The 22,575-nt window shown below is 36.4% G+C and overlaps 1 protein-coding gene across 4 annotated transcripts in view; it reads right to left on the bottom strand.

Annotated features, from left to right (window-relative positions):
• Positions 1-22,575, bottom strand: part of EBS1 (EMS-MUTAGENIZED BRI1 SUPPRESSOR 1) — a 65,264-nt gene that overhangs the window by 5,462 nt on the left and 37,227 nt on the right. For 2 of the 4 annotated variants that reach the window (XM_077393622.1, XM_077393621.1), the window contains exons 16-30: positions 17,947-18,081; positions 17,715-17,820; positions 17,514-17,608; positions 16,538-16,650; positions 16,163-16,373; positions 13,373-13,441; positions 13,014-13,159; positions 12,190-12,291; positions 9,305-9,452; positions 5,657-5,713; positions 5,435-5,565; positions 5,193-5,281; positions 4,561-4,913; positions 4,104-4,199; positions 3,312-3,376 (exon numbers count right to left, since the gene is read on the bottom strand). In XM_077393622.1, coding sequence (XP_077249737.1) covers positions 3,312-3,376; positions 4,104-4,199; positions 4,561-4,913; positions 5,193-5,281; positions 5,435-5,565; positions 5,657-5,713; positions 9,305-9,452; positions 12,190-12,291; positions 13,014-13,159; positions 13,373-13,441; positions 16,163-16,373; positions 16,538-16,650; positions 17,514-17,608; positions 17,715-17,820; positions 17,947-18,081 — 1,916 coding nt within the window. Of the gene's footprint in view, positions 1-3,311; positions 3,377-4,103; positions 4,215-4,560; positions 4,914-5,192; positions 5,282-5,434; positions 5,566-5,656; positions 5,714-9,304; positions 9,453-12,189; positions 12,292-13,013; positions 13,160-13,372; positions 13,442-16,162; positions 16,374-16,537; positions 16,651-17,513; positions 17,609-17,714; positions 17,821-17,946; positions 18,082-22,575 lie in introns of all 4 variants that reach the window. The other 2 variants (XM_077393620.1, XM_077393619.1) reach the window with 1 other exon arrangement.

Here is a 22,575-nt window from a genome sequence, read left to right on the forward strand (position 1 = left end):
TAGTGATACTTTCAAATGTTTCAAGTGTGTAAACATACCTCCTTTTTTTCATTCGCTCTAACACCTCTTATAGAACCTCCTAATTATGATGAAAACATACCCACTTGAGGACTATTTTTCATTCAATTTCATGAGTCATTCTAGGTATGTTTTATTTTATTTTTTTAGCTAAGATTTACTTTCATTTTTTGGTATTTATTAACTTATCTGTACGTCCTATCCATATCACCAAGGCCCAGACATCACCGATGCAAAGTATAAACTTACTATTTTTAGCAAGCGTGGACATGCTATTTTCAATAAGTACGAACCGTTTAAAAGCCCTCAGTATGTCCTATCCATATCACCAAGGCCCAGACATCACCGATACAAAGTATAAACTTACTATTTTTAGTAAGCGTGGACATGCTATTTTTAATAAGTATGTACCATTTAAAAGCCCTCAGCCTTATAAAAACTAAAGGAGGATATCCCTATAGACGGTTTTTGAGACTTGGATTAAATTAACTTCTTGACGAATTATCTTTAAATTAAACATTTTTGTGAAACCAAATCTGAGATTTAATTTAATTTCAAGATGTTTAATCTGATTGGGTTTTGTGACATTGGTTAATTAAAAGTTTGGCAATTTTATGCTCCTAAGAGTTCTCCAAAGAACCCACAAACCCTAGGTTAGCATCAAAGTAGTATCAGAGCTTAAATTTTACATCAGAAAGCTTCCGAATTTTCAATCAGACATGTCTAAGCTACTTGAGGTAGAGACGAATACACACTCAGATGACGATTGATGCTGGTCATCCCTCCTCTCAGGATTAGTATTTTTTGCCCAGAGTTACAAGTGCAGGCAAAGACAACGACATTTGAGCGGAGCTCAATGCTGCAAGTATAAGGAGTTCAGGCACATAGCATCAAACTATAAGAAGAGGAACACTTGCTTTTATTGTTGATGATCTGGTTATATCATCATAGAATGTTTTTAATGGTATTCGCGGAGGTGGCGTTCAAGGGCCTCCTCCAGGACGTGGTCACTGAGTTCAGTAAGCATCTATGGCTACTAATTCTATGAGCTCAGACCCCACAACAACTGCAACTTATCACTCTTTTGATATCATCCAGAAGATGATTCAGGAGACCATTGTAGCAGGTCTATCGAGTGCCATTTCGACAACTTTTCCATCCACTAGAATTCTAGCTAACTCAGGCTGTTTCCTAGTTTACTCCCTTCGAAATTATGGTGTTCAGATTCTGCAACCTCTAATCATACGATTAAAGTGCTTAAGGAACTTTCTACTCTTTAGCAGTACACTGGTCATCAAAAATTGTCAATGAAAATAGTGAACTCTTACGGATTTTGTTTACTCTCTTTGTATTCCATCCAATCAACTCTAAACAATGTTTATTTATCTGCGAATTTATGTTCAATCGGGCAATTATCAGAAAATAACTGTTTTGTCTTACCTTCTTCTAATGGTTGGGTAATGTATAAGTTGTGCGGGTAGACATGACTTTGTTTCCATGAATTTGATAGGGGGTTACACTTTCCTTAGTATATTTACTCACTCATTATTAAGTTGATTTTCAATTACAGCATAGTTTGTGATATATGCAGAAAGACAGTTATGACATCAACAGAGTTCAGATTAATCATTGTTACATTTTGGCATAATTAGAACAAATTTGATTCTTCATGAGTAAATTTTTATCACTGTTATTCATAATCATTTGGTGAGTACTCAGTTGCCTTTTCCCATGCGCTTTTCACAAGCACATAGTATGTATGGGGTACAACGAGAGTTTCATGACTTCAAGGTTATCACTACTTGGTCACATTAATAGACGATTTTTTCCAGCTATACATGGATGGTTCTTTTGGATAGAAAATCAAAATTGACAAACATGTTTTTTCCCTTTAAATGGTGAAAACTAAGTTTCAACCAGTAATTAATATCCTACGGTCAAAACCATGGGGAGAGTACCGTTTGAATGACTTGCAACGGCGATTATAAGAGGAGGACATCTTATATCATATGACTAGTTGATGCATTATGGAAGTGAAGACACAATTTGATGTTAAGAATCTGCCTTCCAAGTTACAAAGTCAAGTAGAATAGGACTAATCAAGAAGAAAAGACAAATCCAACTCAATGTTCATTAAAAATAGAGTAAAACCTCCATAGGTAAAGCCCAAATCAAAGAAAACATATCAAAATCACCCCCTCAAGCCTATGGCATCCGCCCTCTCTTGCCGCCCACTGCCCTCCGCCGCCCCTCTAGTTCTTTCCTTTATACCGAAAACAGAAACTAGTTTTTCTCTTTCTCTTTTCTTTTTGTTTTCTTTTATTCCCCTCTCTTCTCACACTGTCATTTCCTCAGGTTGTCCTACCCAAGGAAAGCAACTGAACGGAGTCCAAGGAACAATGTATATGACAATTCATGATATTTCACTTCTTTCACAATCATTCTTAGTGTGCAAGCTTAAGAAATCTCTTTATGGATTGGTAAGCACCTTGTGCAGGGTTTGACAAGTTTCAAACAGCTAAAGTGGGCTATAGCTTTTAGGAAAGTACCTCCTGGTATTCTCTATTTACCATATGTGGTACAATAGGAATACTATCCCTCTTATCTTCGTTGACAATATAATCATTTTAGGGGATAATTTGGAAGTCATTCATCAGCTAGAATATTTTTTTTGTCAACGTTCAATATGACTGACTTGAGGCTGTTGACATACTTCCATTGGATTAATAGGCATCGCGATTAGATAGAGATATATTGGTCAGTGAGAAAAAATCTACCAAGGATTTGATCTCTCTCTATATATACATATATATAATATAGAGAAACTATATGGTCCCACTTTATTTATCCATAGAAAAGAAAAGGCAACCAACATTACACCAGTGATAACTTGTTAACCATTTGTTTGTTGGTCACTAGTGTGCATAGGCCATTACCCCAAAATCTTTTCTATAGAACGATCATAAGTCCTAACCCCTGTGAATTGTAATAGTATATAGCTCAAAAAAAATAAAAGCATCATAATATCCACAATAGGGTGGTAAGTATTATAGAATTCAGGGATATTGAGTTTAAGGTCCGTCCATTGTAGGGCATAGAAGATGAATGGTTTTGGATTGGTAGAATAGCGTACCCCACTTGTACTTATGTTGCCAGCAAATACACAGGGCTAACATATAAGTCCATGCAGACTGAAAGATATGAAATATATGTATGTATGTATATCGGAGAGAGAGAGAGAGAGAGAGAGAGAGAGAGAGAGAGAGAGAGAGAGAGAGAGAGAGAGAACTTACAAGTGTCCGGAAGCAATTGAAAATATATTAATTGTTTCTCCGTGTCTCCCAGCTTTCTCATGGTCCTAAGAAAAAATGGTGTTAGCCAAAATCATGGACAAGTAACATCTAAGGTCGTCTTAAAGCCTTCATTTTCTTAGGATGCAAGGTGAACAATACCATAAGCAACATAGATAACACAAAATACTAAATTTCCAATAAAGCAATGAACCCTATAGGAATCCATAATAAATGGTATATAAAGAAAGGAAAAGGACAATTATATTTAGACAAAACTTATCTACTTAACTCCCACTTTCCAAAAAAAAGTAAAATTACAATAAAGTCCAGAAATTATAACTAATGCCCAAACAAATACTAAACATGCTTAAATAATCTATCAACTAATGCTCGAACAAGTACTAAAATTCAAAAAATAACCTATTAAGACTAGCAATAAAAAAAAGTTATACCCCCATGTATTATTCTAGCACTAAATAAGAAAAATAGAACTAGAGCACTAAATCATTTCTATAAAAGAGCAGCTAGCAAGTATGAACTCTGGATTGTTATGTTTGAAGCAGGTGACATGCAAGGAGAATATTGCAAACAACAATATTTTTGTCTTTTGAGTAAAGGTGCACACAACAATATTCTATGAGTATTATACAAGTGTAACAGAAGCTTGATGATTATGTAATTTACAACATTAAAATTGTCATAATGGCTTTTATTATCCCTGGTGATAATTATGGAAGAGAAAACACATTAAGAACAAAGGAGTTGGAAGAATAAAGAACTAAACACAATTACCAGTGACGACCCTTGTCTCTTCTTTGACTGCTCACTGCCACCAATCAAACCAGATGCCCACTTCAATAAGTTAGTGTTCCAACTATTAATATTTCCCTGCACAGGCGTTGGCTATAAGAAGGTGTAGATGAGTAGATACATTAGTGCCTATTATGCCCACAAATCAAATCTGAAGATGTGATTTGTTAAATCCTATGTCACAGATATCTCCGATATTTTCAAAATATCGCATTTTTATTGCGACATTTTGATAAAACTACAAAATCCAGAAATAATCCCAAGATTTTAAAAATATAGCGATATTTTCATTTTTATCATAAAATATCGCCATGATATCCCGATGCCGGAAAAAAAAATATACATCCCGAGATTTTCCATTGCCGAAAAATTCCCGAGAACGATATTTGTGACATAGGTTAAATCTATTATGCTTCAGCAAGTAAAAGAAATCACTCACTTTCTTCTTTTCCTGCATATGATTATCATCCATTGAAGTTGCTAATAATTGCTCATTTTCCTTTCCCTTTTTCTTCACTACTTCCAGATGAACTAGTTTACCCCGTAAATCATTTATAGTTATTCGTTTTAATGTGGACAAATGCGGACTTCCATCTCCATTTTCCTTCAGTGAGTAGAGGTCAGAACTTCTACCTGGAGCAAGCTGGAGGTACCATACCCCAGGGGAAGCCTTCATTTGCCAATAACCCAAATTCGCCATAACAAGTGTATCAACCAGGTGTGGCAAGCGCTTGGTTCCAAGAATCAACTGAAGGCCTCGGGGAGAATCATGGTCCTTTTCAGAACAATGACCTAGCAAGGAAGGTAAGGAGGATTACATAAATCATAGATAAAAGATAAAGCCTTAGAACCATTTTCTGGATTGTTAAAACTATAAGGCCCTGTTCGTTTAAGATTATGCAAACCAATTGTGAGTCCAAAACTAATTATTGGACTCAAAATTAAACATAATTTTGAGTCTAATAATTGGTTTTGGACTCACAATCAGTTGGCATAATCTTAAACGAACACGGCCTAAGGGAACAGCATAACTTAAAAAAATCAATTTTTGCGTACAAAGTTAATATGTACCTGTCAGGACAAGTGCTTCAAGTTCAAATACCGCTTGTAATGTCCTTGTGTCCCCTAGGTTCTCAAGTAAAATATTATCCAGATCATGGCTGGAAGGAAATAACCAAACGAAGAACAAACACATCACAAGTAGACATAAAACATGGCAAAACAGAAATACAGCTCCGTAAATAGCAAGGAGAGAGGACAAGAGGGTCTACAAGAAGTACATTTGGAATATTTAAGTTTAGAAAGCCACGTACATAGCAATAATAGGCTCAACAAGCCATGGCTCAGGGACATCAAGATTCATGGTTAGAGTTTTGGACAACGGCATATTTGAAAAAAATGCTTTGGGGCCATTTACTGAATAATCAGTAGCACTGAAGTCATCCTGCAAATTAATAATAGTAATGGGGATTAAACTCATAATATCTAATTTCTGATATTAAGACACATTTGATAGGGGAATGCATACAGCATACCAGCGTTGGAATAACATATCTGTAGTAATTTTTCAGAGGGAGGTCAACAAGGGAGCTCTGAAAAAAAAAAAGCAAATCAATTCACAATAAGAAAAAAAAAATGTTATGCTAAAGTGAATAAAAGAAGCCACCACGACAAGCATTGCCATTTGAAGCACTCAGAAAGGTTCCAAAATACAGATCACAACATAAGGATGAAAATACTACGCTATAATTTGCAGCATCTGCAATGGACAAAAAAACTCACGGCTAAATGTGAAATGTGGGGAATGTTGGCTAACAAGAACTGAAAATAGAAAAAGCACACAAACCAACAATTGGTAGGTGGCCATGGTTTTAAATTTCCCCGGAATGTTTCCATTTCCATCGCCACCAAAATGAAATCGACATGATTTCCTTTCACATTATTATTTCCCCGAAATTTTGACCAATATCCCTGAAATTCAACCGAAATTCCCAAATTTCGACTAAAATGGTCAGAACAACAAAAAATGGAAAGATGTTATTATTTGCATTCCATTTCATTTCTTTGATGTAGAGAAAAATATTCAGTAGGCAACATCATTGAACTGCACAACAAAGTAACAGTATCTTATGCATGGGATATCAAATCAGCATGGGACCAATAAGACTCCGTGACTGTAGTATTGACATAGAGTTGGGGTCCTTAGAGGGGAGACTGGTCATTGTACGTTCTTATACTTCATTACAGTGTACTTCTTTATTGACTTTACTGTTCTAGACATGCGCGACAATGCATATCACTAGGTGTTCGATGTTACTAAGCCATTATGGTTGGTTTTGTTGCTTATGTGATGGTTTCAAAGTATGTATTTGTGCTTATTCTAGCATTTCCCAAAGTTTCATCTTAAAATTTCATCATTTGCATATTTTTTTAAAGATTACAAAATTTCATCGTTTGCATACGTTTCCGTAATTTTACAAGATTTCCACCGAAACCGAAACAGAAATTTAAAACATTGGGGGTGGCTATCAACATAAGGCATAAAAAAGATGGTATGTGCCTGAATGTCTTGGTCATCTTAACAGTCGATGTGCATGTCGGGCATTCTTTTTACTGTGTGCATGAAGATAGACTAGCTATTTCCATGTTCTTATTATATGGAATTCACTAGGATAGAGCACATCTACAACAAGAAAAAGTGACTGTTTTCAACACTACTGTAATTTTGTAGCTAGATGCCACCACCAATTGTCAGGCTTAATATTATGATTCTTCTACTAATGTATTTCTGCCGCACTGACACATAGTAGTAGACGAGGGAATCTTCTATATGAAGCGCAGATTCAGTTCTAAAATTTACTCCAAATTACTCCGAAACCTTTTCTTGCTCCAACCACCTATTATTTTATTTTTATTTTTTTAATGGTAAGAATAAATTTCATTCAAAGAAAAAGACCGAGGAGGTCTATACAAGGGAACAAGAACAATAAGAAACAACAAAGGCCACCCCGATTGGGGAAGAATAATACATAAGCACCCGAATGAAACATAAGTCAACGAGGAAGATAATCAAACAACTCCACCTCCGCCCTCGAAACCCCAGATCTAGCATGAGAATCAGCTATCGAATTAGCCGAGAACGGCGGACATGGCGAAATGATACATTAGCCCCTGCCACTCTATCCTAGATATCGTCAAAAAAAAAAAAAAAAAAACAGCAAAACGACAAGGATGCGAATGGATATGGGACATCTTCAACCATCTAATCACATTAAGCGAGTCACCTTCTACCTCCACTTTATCAAGGTCGAAGTTCGCTAACAATTTTATACCATGATGGACCGCTCGCACTTCGGCCTCACTCACATCTGCCAAGCCTACAGGGCCGGAAAAAGCCTACACCACCAATCTCTGATCATCCCTTAGCACACCCCCAATCCCAAAAGGACCCGGATTTCCCAAACTGGAGCCATCAAAGTTTAGCTTAAGAAATTCGATCAGCAGAGGTTCCCAATCTTGAACAATATTAGACTCCCATTCAGAGTCACGGCAAATCTCCTTCCAACCAAACCGAAGATCATAGGTTGAGACAAATCTAAAGAAAGGAAAGGTCCTCACCCAAGAAATTATGGAAGCAATGATCTTATTGTAAATAGATTGTGGCGCCTTAGAATGAAACTACCCGAGCATTACACTCTTTCCACAAAATCCAGATGGTAGCAAGGAGGGATACATTCCATAAGATCTTCCCTTTATTCTTCCAAGGGGCACCAGACCAACTCTCTTCAAAGAGCTTAGCAAGAAAACCCCACAAAATATCAAATCTAGCAAGAATACGACTCCAAGCTTCTCTAGCCAACTTACAATGCAAAAATAAGTGGTCAACCAATTCCCCAGCCTCAATGCAAAGGGCCCAGTGGTCGACAATCAAACCACCTATTATTGTGTAGCAGTTCCACGAATATCATGACCAAATATGTACAATCTGTAGTAATTCTGATATTCTGAATTTTGATATCTATGCTTGTATAAACATAATAGCATGAATTTACATAGATACTTCATAATCTACCTAACTTTCCTGACATTTTGTTTCTTCACTGCCAATTCCTGGGATTGTGAGCTCTAGAAACCTCCTCCTGCTCCACTTCACAATCTACTTAATTTTGCTCCAGAACCTCCAGTTGCTCTCACCAATGGTGATCACTAAGAAAACTCCATGAAGTCGATCTTTAACTCTGCCAATCTGTTACTGTACTTATAGTTTTTGTTGTTTTCAAAATTCAATTAGTGTTGAGACTTCAAGATTTCATAACCACGAGCAGAAACTAAATAACTTTTCTGTAATATTGAATACATGGATGCATTTTAATTTATAAAAGTTCTTTCATGTAGATCTTTTAATCCCAAAGAGCTCTAACAGAGCTTTATCAAAATGCTCGCTTCAAGCATTGGAATCTACTCCAGCTCATGATCAATGCATTTAAGGCTAACGACAGGCCATAGAGAAATAAAATTATAATAAAAGAATTTAAAAATAATAAAAGAGTATAAAGAAAGTGAAAATATTGGGAAAATGTTATCAAACGACAAGATTTTCCAAATTTCAAAGATATCTGTCATTATGGCATAGCCTTTAGTGTATATCTAACAAAGAATTCCTCTAGAAATAATTGCACTTCCTTAGGAAATGTAATGCATTTCACTATTTCCTTGCAAATCTATAATGCCGTAATTGTTTCCACCACAACTACAAAAGTGCACGCTCCTTGATATCTTGACTCATCCATCCAGTTAATGTAAAGAACTGTATCTTACTAAACACAAAAAACATTAAATTTCATAAATAGTAAAATGGAGCATACTTACTCCTGGCCCGCATGAGTCTAAATTGTGAACGGCCAAACATTCAAAAAAAAAGTAACATGGAGCATACTTTAATCTCAAAGGGAAAATCAAGACATGCAGCATGAGAAGAATATTCTATAATGAACAGACATGATACAATGCGAGCCTTGGACCCTCTTTCAAAAGTAGCAAGTTTAGATGTGAGGGAATAGTAATCCATCAACATACAAGAAAAGAAAAATGAGAATGACCACAATTATAACCCTCGGTAGTTGCAGAATGGTAATGATATCCTAAAAGTCCAACCAGTAGGCAAAAGGATTTTCTGAACACACCATTGGATTAAGTATGATTCTCATGCTTGGCTGAATGCACTTCCAAAGTATACGAAGAAGCGGAGAAAGCTTTTGGCCAGAAGGACTCAATGGATCAATAACAGCATCAATATGGACAATAGAATTTCCATTGTTCAAAATAACAGCACTGTCCAACAAAAACCAAGTAAATTAGATTTCAGAATAGCGCTATTCAAGAGAGAGAGAGAGAGAGAGAGAGAGATTTTGGAATAGCAGTGAATTCAGTTGGAAAGCTGGTAAAAACAAGGAGGTCAGCATAACATATATCATCGATGAAACCATGGTTTTAAATTTCGACCGAAATCCGAAATTTTGGACCTAACCAAACCAAAATTTCCCGAAATTCCATTTTTCACCATTAATTTCGGTCCGAAATTTCGATTAAATGCCATTATTTATTTTAAAAAAAGTGTTACAAAATTTCGGAATTTCGGTCCGAAATTTCGGTTTTCGGTGGGGTTCGAAACGGTTACCGAAACCGAAATTTTAAACCATGGATGAAACAAGAAAAATTATTGGTACACAAAATAAGAGAATTTTGAACCGGCAGTGTGACACCGAATAAATCCTGAGGAAGCAGACCGCAACATCATATAACTTTCCAACACGTCATGTTTAATGCTTCCTAATAGCGTTGGCGAAACTACCAACATCAAACAATCATGAAAAGAATAACATCCACAATTAGTAAAAAAAAATCCGGCAATATATGAGACAGTTCAAGGATTTACGAGTCAAGAAATATGATAGGCACATTGAAGAGCAACTATATTACAACATAACAATAATTTGCGCTTTTTTTAACCCAGAATAGAGTGCGACCGGCCCCAGGGCGGACCTTGAATTTCATATATAATGTGTAAGGAAGTTACAAGTAGAGAGTAATGCTCCAAAACCATTAAAATAAACAGGGGCTGAACAGCCCTAATTACATAGAGAGAGGTAATGAAAAGTTTCCATTAAAATAAACAGGAGCGGAGGTTTGGAAACCCTAGAGCATCACATCTTGTCTCTCCGAGTGAGGCCAATACACTAATGCATGAAGTGGCAAGATCTAGACTCAATGAAGCTCTGCTTAGGGAAGAAATATTCTACAGACACAAGACAAAGGAAACAATAATTAGCGGAAAGGTAACTATCACTATTTTGTTGGATGTGTATTCACTTCACGCACGCACATAGTTATGATAGACTAATGATTAAAAACCCCTTGAATAAATCATCAACTCGGTGTTACCATGGCCGATTACTCATGCAAGTCTGAGTTTTGCCCTACCAAGTCAACCAAAGCTCCTTTGCCCCGCCCAAGTTAATGAAAAAGTGACCATCCCCAAGTCGACCTTTTACCCTCGCCAGGCTCTCGTCGGAGTTTTTGAAGATTAAGCATTGTGATAGACTAATGTGCAAAAGAAAATTAAAAACAGCATTAAATCAACGTCTTTAGGATGTTCCAAAACATGGGCGATGGGAATTGGAGGGTAGGTTATGAAAGATGTATAACAATCATCTTCCCACACCTCACACTCCCCCACGGCTTGCTAACTAACAAAGGTAATATTTCCTTCGATCCACGTCGCATTTCCCCTTTACAACAAATTTTCTTTCAGACCGATTGAAATGTTCCTCATATTGGTTGTTCAGAAAAGAATCCAAATTTCTTTCCCCCTCTTACTCTCTTAATCAAACCAGTTTAACATGTTATATTTTCCACTGTTTGTATTTGTAGTATGGCGCATGGTTTAAGATGTAAGCAAAAACCAGATAGTACAAGCCAATATGATTCTGTTTCGATCTCAACTGGGCTGATACATAGGTGGGAGAATATAGATGGGAGTCATTCAATGAACTGCACAACAAAGAAATTGTATCTTATGCATGGGATGTCAGATCGGCATGGGACCAATAATACCTCGTAACTCTATGTGGTGTTGACATAGAGTTGGGTTCCTTAGAGTGGAGGAGATTGGTCACGTTACTTTCTTATACTTCATTCCATTGTACTTCTTTATTGACTTTACTATTCCAGACATGTGCGACAACGCATGTCACTAGGTGTTCAATGCAATTAGGCCATTATGGATGGCTTTCTTGCTTATGTGATGGTTTCTAAGTATGCATTTGTGTTTATTAGAGCATTTTCCAAAGTTCCATCTTAAAATTTCATCATTTGCATATGTTTCTGTGATTTTACAAAATTTCCACCGAAACTGAAATGTTTCCGTCTTCGCGCCGACCGAAACCAAAACCGAAATTTAAAACCTAAGATATCATTGGCAATTAAACGATGAAAAACAACATCATAGCACAGATAAATGGAATGAAGCAGTCATCAATCCCTTCCTTTTTGGAGTTTGATTTTGATAGGAATTTTGAAGTTGTAATGATATGTCTTGGCACATTTTTTTAGTTTATCTTGTGAGAAGATCAGATATTGGTAGGCTTGGCACCAAGTCTACAAATCTATGATGTAACTGGTGTCAGTTTATTGCCATCCAAAAAAAAAAAACTAGTGTCAGTTTATGGTAATGTAATTTAATTACAACATCACCAGTTTCCAATTGCTATTATCTTAGACAACTAAACAACATATCAATAACCACTAAAACATATTTATATCACAAAAGAGTAATCTGAAAGGCAAAGTTGAAAAACCATATTTACATATACCATTACCATAAAAGGATTTAATAGCATGGGTGATGCTTCCATAGAAAATCAAACATAGAAACCTTCAGAAAATGTGAAGCGCAAAAATAGTAAAGCAATTTCTACCTACAAAACTAAAGAAACAAAAAAGACAGATTCAAAATATACATATACAAGCTTTTATAATGTCAAGATGTTACTAGAAGAAACGCGCCTACCTGTGTTTTGCATTTAAAATTTCAAAATGGGCTCTCTCAGAGCTTCGTTCACGTGTAGCCATTGAAGACGAAACCAACATGATAACATCACTAATATATTTGCTGCACATCATCAAAAGAATGGTCACAAACTTCCAAATACATTTATGGGAAAGCCAATATAATCCCAAAGCACTTCACAAAATAAAAATGATTTTAATAAGAATAAAAAAAAGTATTAATATTGTTAAAATGTTAAATACTTATCTATACATATATTTATATATCAGCTTATACCAAAAGCTTCCATAAACAAACAATAATATTATTAATATTGTTAAAATGTTAAATACTTATCTATACATATATTTATATATCAGCTTATACCAAAAACTTCCATAAACTAGGAAGTGAAAAAATATGATACATTTGGAAGAGCTACTTTCATTTGCATTCTTTCAGCTAGTTCAGTACTTATTTCTCTTTTTCTATCAGTATTTGTGTATGGTCCTAGCTTCAGTATGCCTTTGGAGTACAGCAAGAAAGAGGGAGGAAAAAGGACAAGTAACCATGGTTTTAAATCAAAACCGAAACCTGAAATTTCAGATTTCAGTCAAGACCGAAACCAAAATGTACCGAAGCCGAAATTTCAGAATTTCGACTGAAATTTCGATAAAAAGCCTTTTTTATTTTTGTACCGAATTTCTGCCAAAATTTCGGCCCAAAGAAACGAAATTTCATATGTTTTTACCGAATTTCGGCCAAAATTTCAGTTTCGGCTGAGTCTGAAACCCAAACCGAGATTTGAAACCATGCATGTAACAATGACCAAAAGATAGACAAACCTCGTTAAACTATCAGGGTCTGTATCTTGCCATTCAACTTCTTCAATAATTTCAGCAATTTGTTTTATTCTCTGCTCAAATTCCAAAAATTCTAGAAGACCTAGATCATCACTTTCGAAGGTAATTCCATCACTAGGAAGCACTATCTGTCAAATGTTAAAAGAATAAGATGAATGAACAGAAGATTAAAAGGAGATATTTATACAATTTCCAGATTATAGATCTACCGAGCAACCAAAGAAATTGCTCCTCTTATGCTCACAGAAAATTATATTTCCTAATATATCCATTTCCTAAGATAATACGTTAAGAAATCAAGTCCCGTTGAACTGTAAAAAAATCATTTTTTAAAGACTCACCCTTCCATTTGTAATGACTGCACTAACGCCAAATTCAAGTCCCACTTGCCTGTACAAAAAAGAGGACACCTGCATGACAGTTGAATTTTAAAATTAAAAAAAATGTCAATATTATACTCAGTATCCAAAATCTGCAAACCTCACTAGAACATTGGATGAATTCATAAACACAGCTATTTACTGGTTGAATGTAAATGGGGCTTTAGAGAATTTTGATTTTGTGATGTTTCTAAAGGTGCTCCAGATGGTTCAACATATTAGATATTACTAATTTTATTCTGATGTTACTTGTGTAAATAAGAAAATTTCTTAAAACAGCCCTAGAAAGCCTAGTCCTGTCTTTTCCATGTCTAAAGGAAGTAAAAAGTGAAATATCAACGTTAAATACTTTTCTCAGAAGGAAATTTTGTAATTAGATGTGATCTTAAGTCAAAACTGACCCAACCTAATAAAAACTTATGAGGAAGAGGATCCATGTGGAAATAAACCCTTTTGGGTGTTTAAACCAAGGAAGCAGGATTCTTCCCTGGGAGCCTTCGATTCCCGCTTTCGATTCCCACTCTGGCAACATTGAGCAAGATTCTTCCCTGGGAGCCTTCGATTCCCGCTTTCGATTCCCGTTTTGATTCCCGCTCTGGCAACCTTGGTTTAAACTTCCAAGTAACTATTGGTTCTTGTTTAAAAAAAACAAAAATTCACATAATGCCTCATTAAGTTGGCACTTATGAGGTATCCATAAAGTTTAGAAGCCATGAGAGGAGATGGGAACAAAAACAGAGAGAGTACAAGTTAATTTTCAATGGGTTCAATGTTGGGAGAAGTCTAAGAACTCATGGCATGAGTATCCGGCTAAGAACAAAGAAGCCTGCTAGGGTTTAGTTAGCTATTCTAAAAAAATTAGAGAAGTGGCAAAAGTTAATTGACGCTTCTTGCCCCATCACAGTTTTCATCCTGACGCAGATTTTATGAGTTTGATCAAATCAAGATGATAATATATATATATATATATATATATATATATATATATATATATATATATGTGTGTGTGTGTGTGTGTGTGTGTGTGTGTGTGTGTGTGTGTGTGTGTGTGTGTGAAAAGTGTATCTACTCGATCGAGTAGATAACATATCTACTCTGTCGGCTTAAAATACAGTGGGGGCCACACTGTTTGGGTGGTGCAAACCATTCATTTGATGGGCCCTCACATAGTTAGGGTGTGCCCAAAAATTCAGCTCCATAGGACCATCCCAACCCTTCGATTTGTGGAGGTTAAAATGGATGGGTATATAAGCCTTCACAAATCTGTCCATTTTTTACCTCCACAGCTCGAAGGGTTAGGATGATCCTAAGGAGCTGATTTTTTGGGCACACCCTATCTATGTGAGGGCCTCTCAAATGAATGCTTCGGATCATCCAAACAATGTGGGCCCACTGTGTCTCTTGCTGACAGAGTAGATAAGTTATCTACTCAATCGAGTAGATCCACTAATCCCTATACATATATATGAGAAAACGCTTTCACCATTCTGACCCTCTTATTTGTCATTTTATCTTCAAAAGTTATTTCTTTGTAAATCACCAAAATGCCCTTTCTGGGTTTGGAAAAATGAACAAGAAGCAGAGAGGGAGAGAGTCTAAGCAAGATTTGTTACTTTGATTGATAGAATAAACTATAAAGTAATCCATCGGATTCCATAACACCATCTAACATAACATGGACACATTTATATTTCATTTATAATTACCTACGGTGATTAGATGGTGTGGTCACTGTTTTTCTAACATAGTACCAGAACAAGTTTGAACCTCATGTTCATACTGTGAAAAATAATAAAGAGTCGAGAAACTGAAGTTTTCCCCAACAACGCATACCTCAGATCACGTGATTAGCCTTACCTTAATTTATTTTTCTTTTTTTTTTGGTAAGTTAGCTGGGATTGAACCTCCGACCTCAGGGTTGAAGAACAAAGTCTTTACCATCGAGCGATCGAGCTAGAGGCTCAACCCACGTTTCCTTAATTTAAATATCCACTATCTTGCTTCTTTGCTCAAATTTTCTCATATTTATCTTCCATTATCATCCATGGCTTTAAGTGAGATCGACTCATAAATTCAGATCATTTTCTACTTTTTCTCCTAAAAATAGGATTTAGTTCTCATTATTTTCCTTCAAAGGATTTTTCTATTCCTACTCCTTTTTTGACAAAGAGAAAAACATAGTAACTTATTCATTTGCTCAAAACCAAATTCCAACACTCGTACACTCAAACTTGATGGTTGAAGTTTCGAACTTTTGAAAGCGCACACTCCATTCACTAGGTATCAACATATAATGTATCATATGTATGACTCGGTTTTAGTTTCAATTTCACCGTAATGGAAGTATGGATCTCCATTCCAAATGCCAAAAAACAAATGTATCATATGGATGACTCGGTTTTAGTTTCAACTTCAATGTAATGGAAATGTGGATTTCCATTCCAGATAACAAAAAACACAACTTACTGGCCATGTTTTGAACTACTAACCCCCACAGAAAATTGATCCTACTAATTACAGCCACGGCTTTTGCATGTTCCCTACCAATTACAATATATAAACAAGCAACATATGGGATACAGTAAGATCAACAAAGAGCTATACAAAGCCATAAAGTTATAATGTTAATCTGTCTTACATATGCTAGGCAAACCATATCCAAACAGAAGCACCACAGTGAATAGATAAAGGAATGTAATCATAATGCCTTTAGTGTATATTCTCAGAACTAATCCAGAGCCAAATATATACCTTATCCAATTGGTTCTTCAATACGTCGACAGAAAAGTCTGAAACAGCCGTTCTATATTCCTCACATGGCAAACCATTTGCCACTGCTAGCTCACAAACTTTTTGTACGAGTAACTGGAAGTTCTCAGCATCTAACGACGAGGTGAGCATATATCTACTCTCATGCAATGAGCACACTTGATCCAGAAATTCCAACACTTTTGGCTTATGGCTGTATGAGACCATTAAAACTAGTAATCAGCACCAAGGAACGACATAAAAAAAACACTGCAATATTTTTAATTTAGAAATACAATAAAGCACCGTGTTGAAGCTTGAAAATAAAAGGATCAGAAAAGACAAACGGCCCATACTGCTTCCAGAAATATAACCAACCTAAACGAGGATGCAGTAACCTCGAAAACTTTTGCAAGAAGTGTAGTAGGTGACGGAGAAACAGTATTGGAATTAAATATGATGCCAATACGTGCCCTTTTAGACCCTTGCATCTGCATTAAAATATAAATCAACTTTAAAAAACAAATGATAGGGAATGATAATAAAAAGAAAATCCCAAATGCATTTTATAGATGGCAAATGATATATTCGCCCCTTTTTCTTACTTGGCACCTAAGTTGTAAAATCCGTTTCGTTTGCCGTTTTGTTTTGGCCACCGAAACAGTACGCTTCGGTGTTTCGGCCGTTTCGTTCCGCGTTTCGGTCGAAACTTTTCGTTCCACTTACCAGAGGGAATTTTTTTTTTTAAATAGTTAAAATTATGGAAAAGAGTGTAAAAGTGATCTTAGTTGGTAGGAAAGTGTGTAAAGTGAAATTAGAAGAAGATTAGAGAAGCTTGAAGAGCTTAGAAGAAGATTAGAGTAGATCTTAGTTGGTGGGAAAGTGTAAATGAAGTTTGTAAGAGAAGGGTGAAAGAGAAGAGTGTGGAAAAACAATGGTTAAAGGGGTATATATAGGCTTGTGGATGCAAAAAGACGGAAAAAATCCTTCCAACGGCTATAAAACGGTCATAAAATGAGTGTAGAATTGTCAAAAAAAACCCCAACGGCTATAATGGCATACAGTGTAATGTTTTCAAACTTTTCCGCATTTTCAGCCATTTCCCGTTTCAGACCGAAACGGTCTGAAATCCAGAACGAAACGAAATCCAGTTGGATTTCGTTCCGGATTCCGGACCGAAACCGAAATTTCGGTGCGTTTCGGCCGAAACGAAACGAGATTTACAACTTCGCTTGGGACAGCCCCCTTTGGTGCAATAGAGTTGTCATAAATACGCTAGCCGTGGCTGTCCCTAGTAAGAAAAAGGGGTGAATATATCACTTCCCTTATAGATTCATAGTCATAAAACAATAACCAGGTAATGAATCCCTCCTCGTAGCAACTTCAACCCTTTCTTCGATGTAACATTCACAACAAGAAGATGAGTTACAGGCTTCAAATCATCTACAGCTGAAAAAAGAATTCCGTTTAACATTAACAATTTGTCAAGGTTAAATAACACAAAGTTTTTGTATTATAATACCAAGTTACTGCACACTACAACAATTCTACTTACTTTCAGGAGAATGCAAGTAGCTGATGTCATTTAGAAAGGATTCCCTCCCTAGAATTGATGTTGGCAGTGACACAAACCTCTTCTGGTCCTTTCCTTCCCCAGTAATCTAAAGGATCACATATGAACAGTGGTTCATGGTGAGAAGAGATACATCAAAATTTTACAGCATTGTATGAAAAACCAAAAAGCAGTGTCTTAAGTTTTATTAGAAGGTACATATTATACTACTTACCTGTGGGTTATAGCGATGATAACCACTTTCAGAAAGAAATTTTTCAAGCACATCGGTATGTGTAGTTATATGCCCATAGTAAACTTGTTCTTGAATTCTGGGGAGTTCCTCATTCATAGCATTTATTGTAGCCTCCTGAACAAGATTAATCAGATAACAATTATTGTGTAGGTATCAAGATCACATACTCAAGGATAATGCTAGAATAGCTATGTATAGTACCCAATTTCTTAAGTAAAATGCATAAAAAGGGAGTACATGATGCCAAATAATGAGATCAGCAATGGAACTACCATTATGATGAAGGAATCAACATAATGAAAGCAAATTCCTAAAACACTTGGATTATGCTGCCATAAATTATGTCTCTGACACTTCAATCCAATCAAGACATTCGTATTTATTAACTCCATAAAATCCAGCTATGATCCATAGGCTCAGATCTTCGTGTCATAATCCCACTATGTCGATAAGGCATTCGAACATGACTCCGATACCAAATTAATGTGAATACATGACTACCAAGAGAAAGAATAGATAATTAAGAACAAGATCACGAAAAATGAAGATCAAGAAAGAAGGGAGATAACCATTCAAAAAAAAAGGAAAGAAGGGTGATAGAAATAGAAAAGGGAAGCAGGTTATGAACACCCAATCAGAAAGGGTGAAGAAGGAAATACAAAACTTCCCGAAGAAGGAAATACAAAAAAAGAAGGGAAAAGAGAAATGAAACTAGAAACAAAGGTATATGGGAAGAAAGAGGAGAGATAGAGAAAAGGATGGATGTAAGAACTGAGAAGGATAAGGAGTTGTCGGCTTATGATCCCAACCGAGAGAGGGTGAGAGGGAGAGGAGAGATGGAGAAGATAAAAAGAAAGAGAGAGAGAAAGAAAGAAAGATAAGACTTTAAGAGTGGGAAGTACATTCCATCATTGTATATCATCAAAGAAAAATGCCCTACCCTAAGGCTACACACACACACACACACACACACAGATATATATATATATATATATATATGTCTGTGTGTATAGAATAGTGTTTCTGAGCTCGAGCTCAGAAACAGGTGTGGGCCCACATTGTTGGGGGATCCAAAGCATTCATTTGGAAGCCCCTATCATGGATAGGGTGTCCACAAAAACTCAGCTCCATTGGATCATCCTAACCCTTCCATTTGTGGAGGGGAAAATGGGCAGATTTGTAGAGAAACAGTATCTGTCCATTTTTCCCTCCACAAATGGAAGGGTTAGAATTATCCTATGGACCTGATTTTTGGTACACACCCTATCCATGATAGGGCCTTTTAAATGAATCCTTTGGATCCCCCCAAAAACAAGGGCCCACATGAGTTTTTGATGCTCGAGCTCAGATAAGCAATCTGAGCTCGAGCTCAGAAACACTACTCTCTCTCTCTCTCTCTCTCTCTCTCTCTCTCTATATATATATATATATATATATATATATATATATATATACGGAAAAGTGTTGCTACTCGGTCTTGTAGCTAAGCTTATCTACTCGGTCGGGTTAAATACAGTGGGGCTCACATTGTTTGGGTGATCCAAACCATTCATTTGAAAGCCCCTTACCTAGATAGGATGTCCACAAAAAATTAGACCCATAGGATGATCCTAACCCATCCAACAGTGGAGGGGAAAATGGGCAGATTTGTGGACAAATTGTGTCTGTCCATTTTTTCCCATTTTCCCTCCACTGTTGGATGGGTTAGGATCATCCTATGGGTATGATTTTTTGTGGACACCCTATCTAGGTAAGGGACTTTCAAATAAATGGTTTGGATCACCCAAACAATGTGGGCCGCCATTGTATTTAACCCGACCAAGTAGATAAGCTTAGCTACAAGACCGAGTAGCAACAATTTTCCGTTCAACCCACATATTTTCAATCCTACCACCTCCTTTATGCTTTTTAACAAAGGCACCCATTAAAGCCCCATAATTTCAATCTACCCCCCTCCTTTATGCTTTTGTAATAAAAAAAAGTGAACAAAGTCAACATAGTGACGTTTTTTCTTTGCAAAATTACGGATTTGGTACATATGTTACATAATACTACGGATTTTTGTGAACATATTACATAATACTACGAATTCATGACGCCTTTCAAAATATTGACGAATTCCGGGCACCTTAAGAGGAACAACATATTATGGAAACCTCTATAGATTGGAGGGCTAGGACCAACCTATGGAAATGATTTTACGGGCACAACCTATTTCTGTTGTGTTCCATCACATCGACGGTTTGGATCAACCTATGACGTCGTCCGTACAGTTCTTTGTCGGCCCTTGCAACACACGGGGTTTTTTACTAGTATATATATAGGATTCATTTCATAGAAAAGTGGCAAAGTTTACGGCCGGCTGCCAACCTAACGCCAACCCTCCTCCTTTATCCTGGCTTGGGACAGGCTGCGAAAAAGGGAGAAAATGATATTGGATAGGAGAGAATGGAAGAAAATGATCCATGTAGACAAACCCAACTAGTGTCAGGATTTGAGCCGGGTAGATCCTTTCACCTTCTTCACGTAAATTTTTTTTTTTTTTTGAATGGTTTCTTCATGTAAATTTTCTAAAGGATTTATTAGCCGGCCCCAACTAGCTTGGGACAAAGGCTTAGTTGAGTTGAGTTGAGTGTGTGCGTGTACGGTAAACTGTTTATGGGCAAGAGATTAAAAAATCATGTGGGCCTAAATTGTTTGTATGATCCAAAGCATTCATTTGATAGGCCCTTACATACATAGGGTGTGCACAAAAAATCAGCTCCATAGGATCATCCTAACCCTTCGGTTTGTGGAGGTTGAAAGGTCACAGATTTGTGGAGGTTTATACCCATCCATTTTAACCTCCACAAATTGAAGGGTTAGGATGATCCTATGGAGCTGATTTTTTTGTGCATCCCATATCTATTTGTGGACCATCCAAATGAATGCTTTGGATCATCCAAACAATGTGGGCCTACATGGTTTTTTGAGGGACTGCGCAGATACCTTATCTAAGGTATCATGCAGAAATAGTTTTCCAATATAAGCGGGGCCTGTTTAAAACACTCATAACTCAAAGAACTTAAGTTATTTTGATGTGAAAAGACTCTTCTACCGTCCTATGACTTAAAAGACCTAAAAAACAACTCTATGATGCTTAAAAATTAAAATATGGGCCCTAAAAAGGTACCCAACAGATACAATCTACAATAACTTTCACATTCCCTTCCTCTACCTTCACACCCTTAAAAGACACAACATATTACAAAAATATGATGGCATGAGCAAGACAAGTGCGGTATTTAAGATTTAAGTATAACATTTCTTTGCATACTACATTTGACACCAAAATGTAAATGTGTCACATACTCACATGTTCTTAAGCGGTATGACCAAAAATCAAAATATAATTAAAGTTGGCAACACGGACTTGTCAAGGAACGGACGGAGCAATTGGTTTATGAGCACCATGAAGGTGCTTGGGGCGTTAAGAGAAGCCGAATGGCATCATGAGCCACTCATGCATCCCATTTCTCATCTTAAAGGCGGCTTTGATGGTACCCGCTTTTGAGGTCAATCTTCGAAAAGGTCTTGACTTTGCTCTCCATGTAGTGCGTCCAACATGACTTCTAGTCGTGGAATTTGAAATCTATATGTGATAAAGATTTTGTTCATGCCACAGCTATCAAGGCACATAGAACAAGTTCCATCCTTCCTCAGAGTACGCAAGGCAGGAAGTGCACATAGATACCTACTCTTTAGGATCAATCCTTTCTTCAATAAATTAGTGATAGTTATTGACCAAGATATTGTGTGTGAAGGTAACTGTAATTATTGTTATTGACCAAGATATTATAAGAGTGTGCAATTAACTGTAATTTTTAACAACCCTACTAAATTAATAGTGTGGATCATCATGCATGGAACAAATTGTTTAGATGGAGCTGCATATAATGGAGAGAGGGACACACACACACACACACACACACACACACACACACACACACTTCATCTTAAAAAAGTAAATTTTGATTAATTCTCACGGAAACCAGTTTTCTAGCTTCTAAAATGGCTAGTCTGAAAAAGGACAGCATATCCTAAATTTTGAGAAAGAAAATATAACTTAAAACCGTAAATTTTGATCAATGCTTTCGGAAACCAGTTTTCTAACTTCTAAAATGGATGGATTTAAAAAGGCAGCATATCCTTTTTCATCAATGGAAAAAGTTTTTGATCTCCTGATTTCTCAACTTAAAAAGTGCATGTCTTATTAAAATTTATGAAAAGTACACATCCTATGGCATTATTTTCGATACAAACTATGGATAAAAATCCAAATTCTAGGTGATTTTCCTACAAAAACTGATTGTCAAGAATCCAAAGAAGGCTCCATGTCAAGGCATAAAATTATCTGAACTGATTATCTCCTACCAAACCTGTAAAAATGCATTTGACAAGATAATTTCATATGATAAGTAGGCAAAGTATAGTGCTTCCATTTCATTGAGGTACACTCCAGAGCTCCAAAAATGGGATTTGGCAAAAAGGATGTGTTAACTAGACGCTCAAATTGTTTGGATGACTTAAAGTGTTGGCACTTCTAGACACTTGGACAACTTTGGACAC

The sequence above is a fragment of the Tasmannia lanceolata genome, unplaced genomic scaffold (assembly GCF_043159265.1).
Source record: "Tasmannia lanceolata isolate RefF3 unplaced genomic scaffold, GAP_Taslan_0.1 ptg000013l, whole genome shotgun sequence".
NCBI classification, from domain to species: Eukaryota; Viridiplantae; Streptophyta; class Magnoliopsida; order Canellales; family Winteraceae; genus Tasmannia; species Tasmannia lanceolata.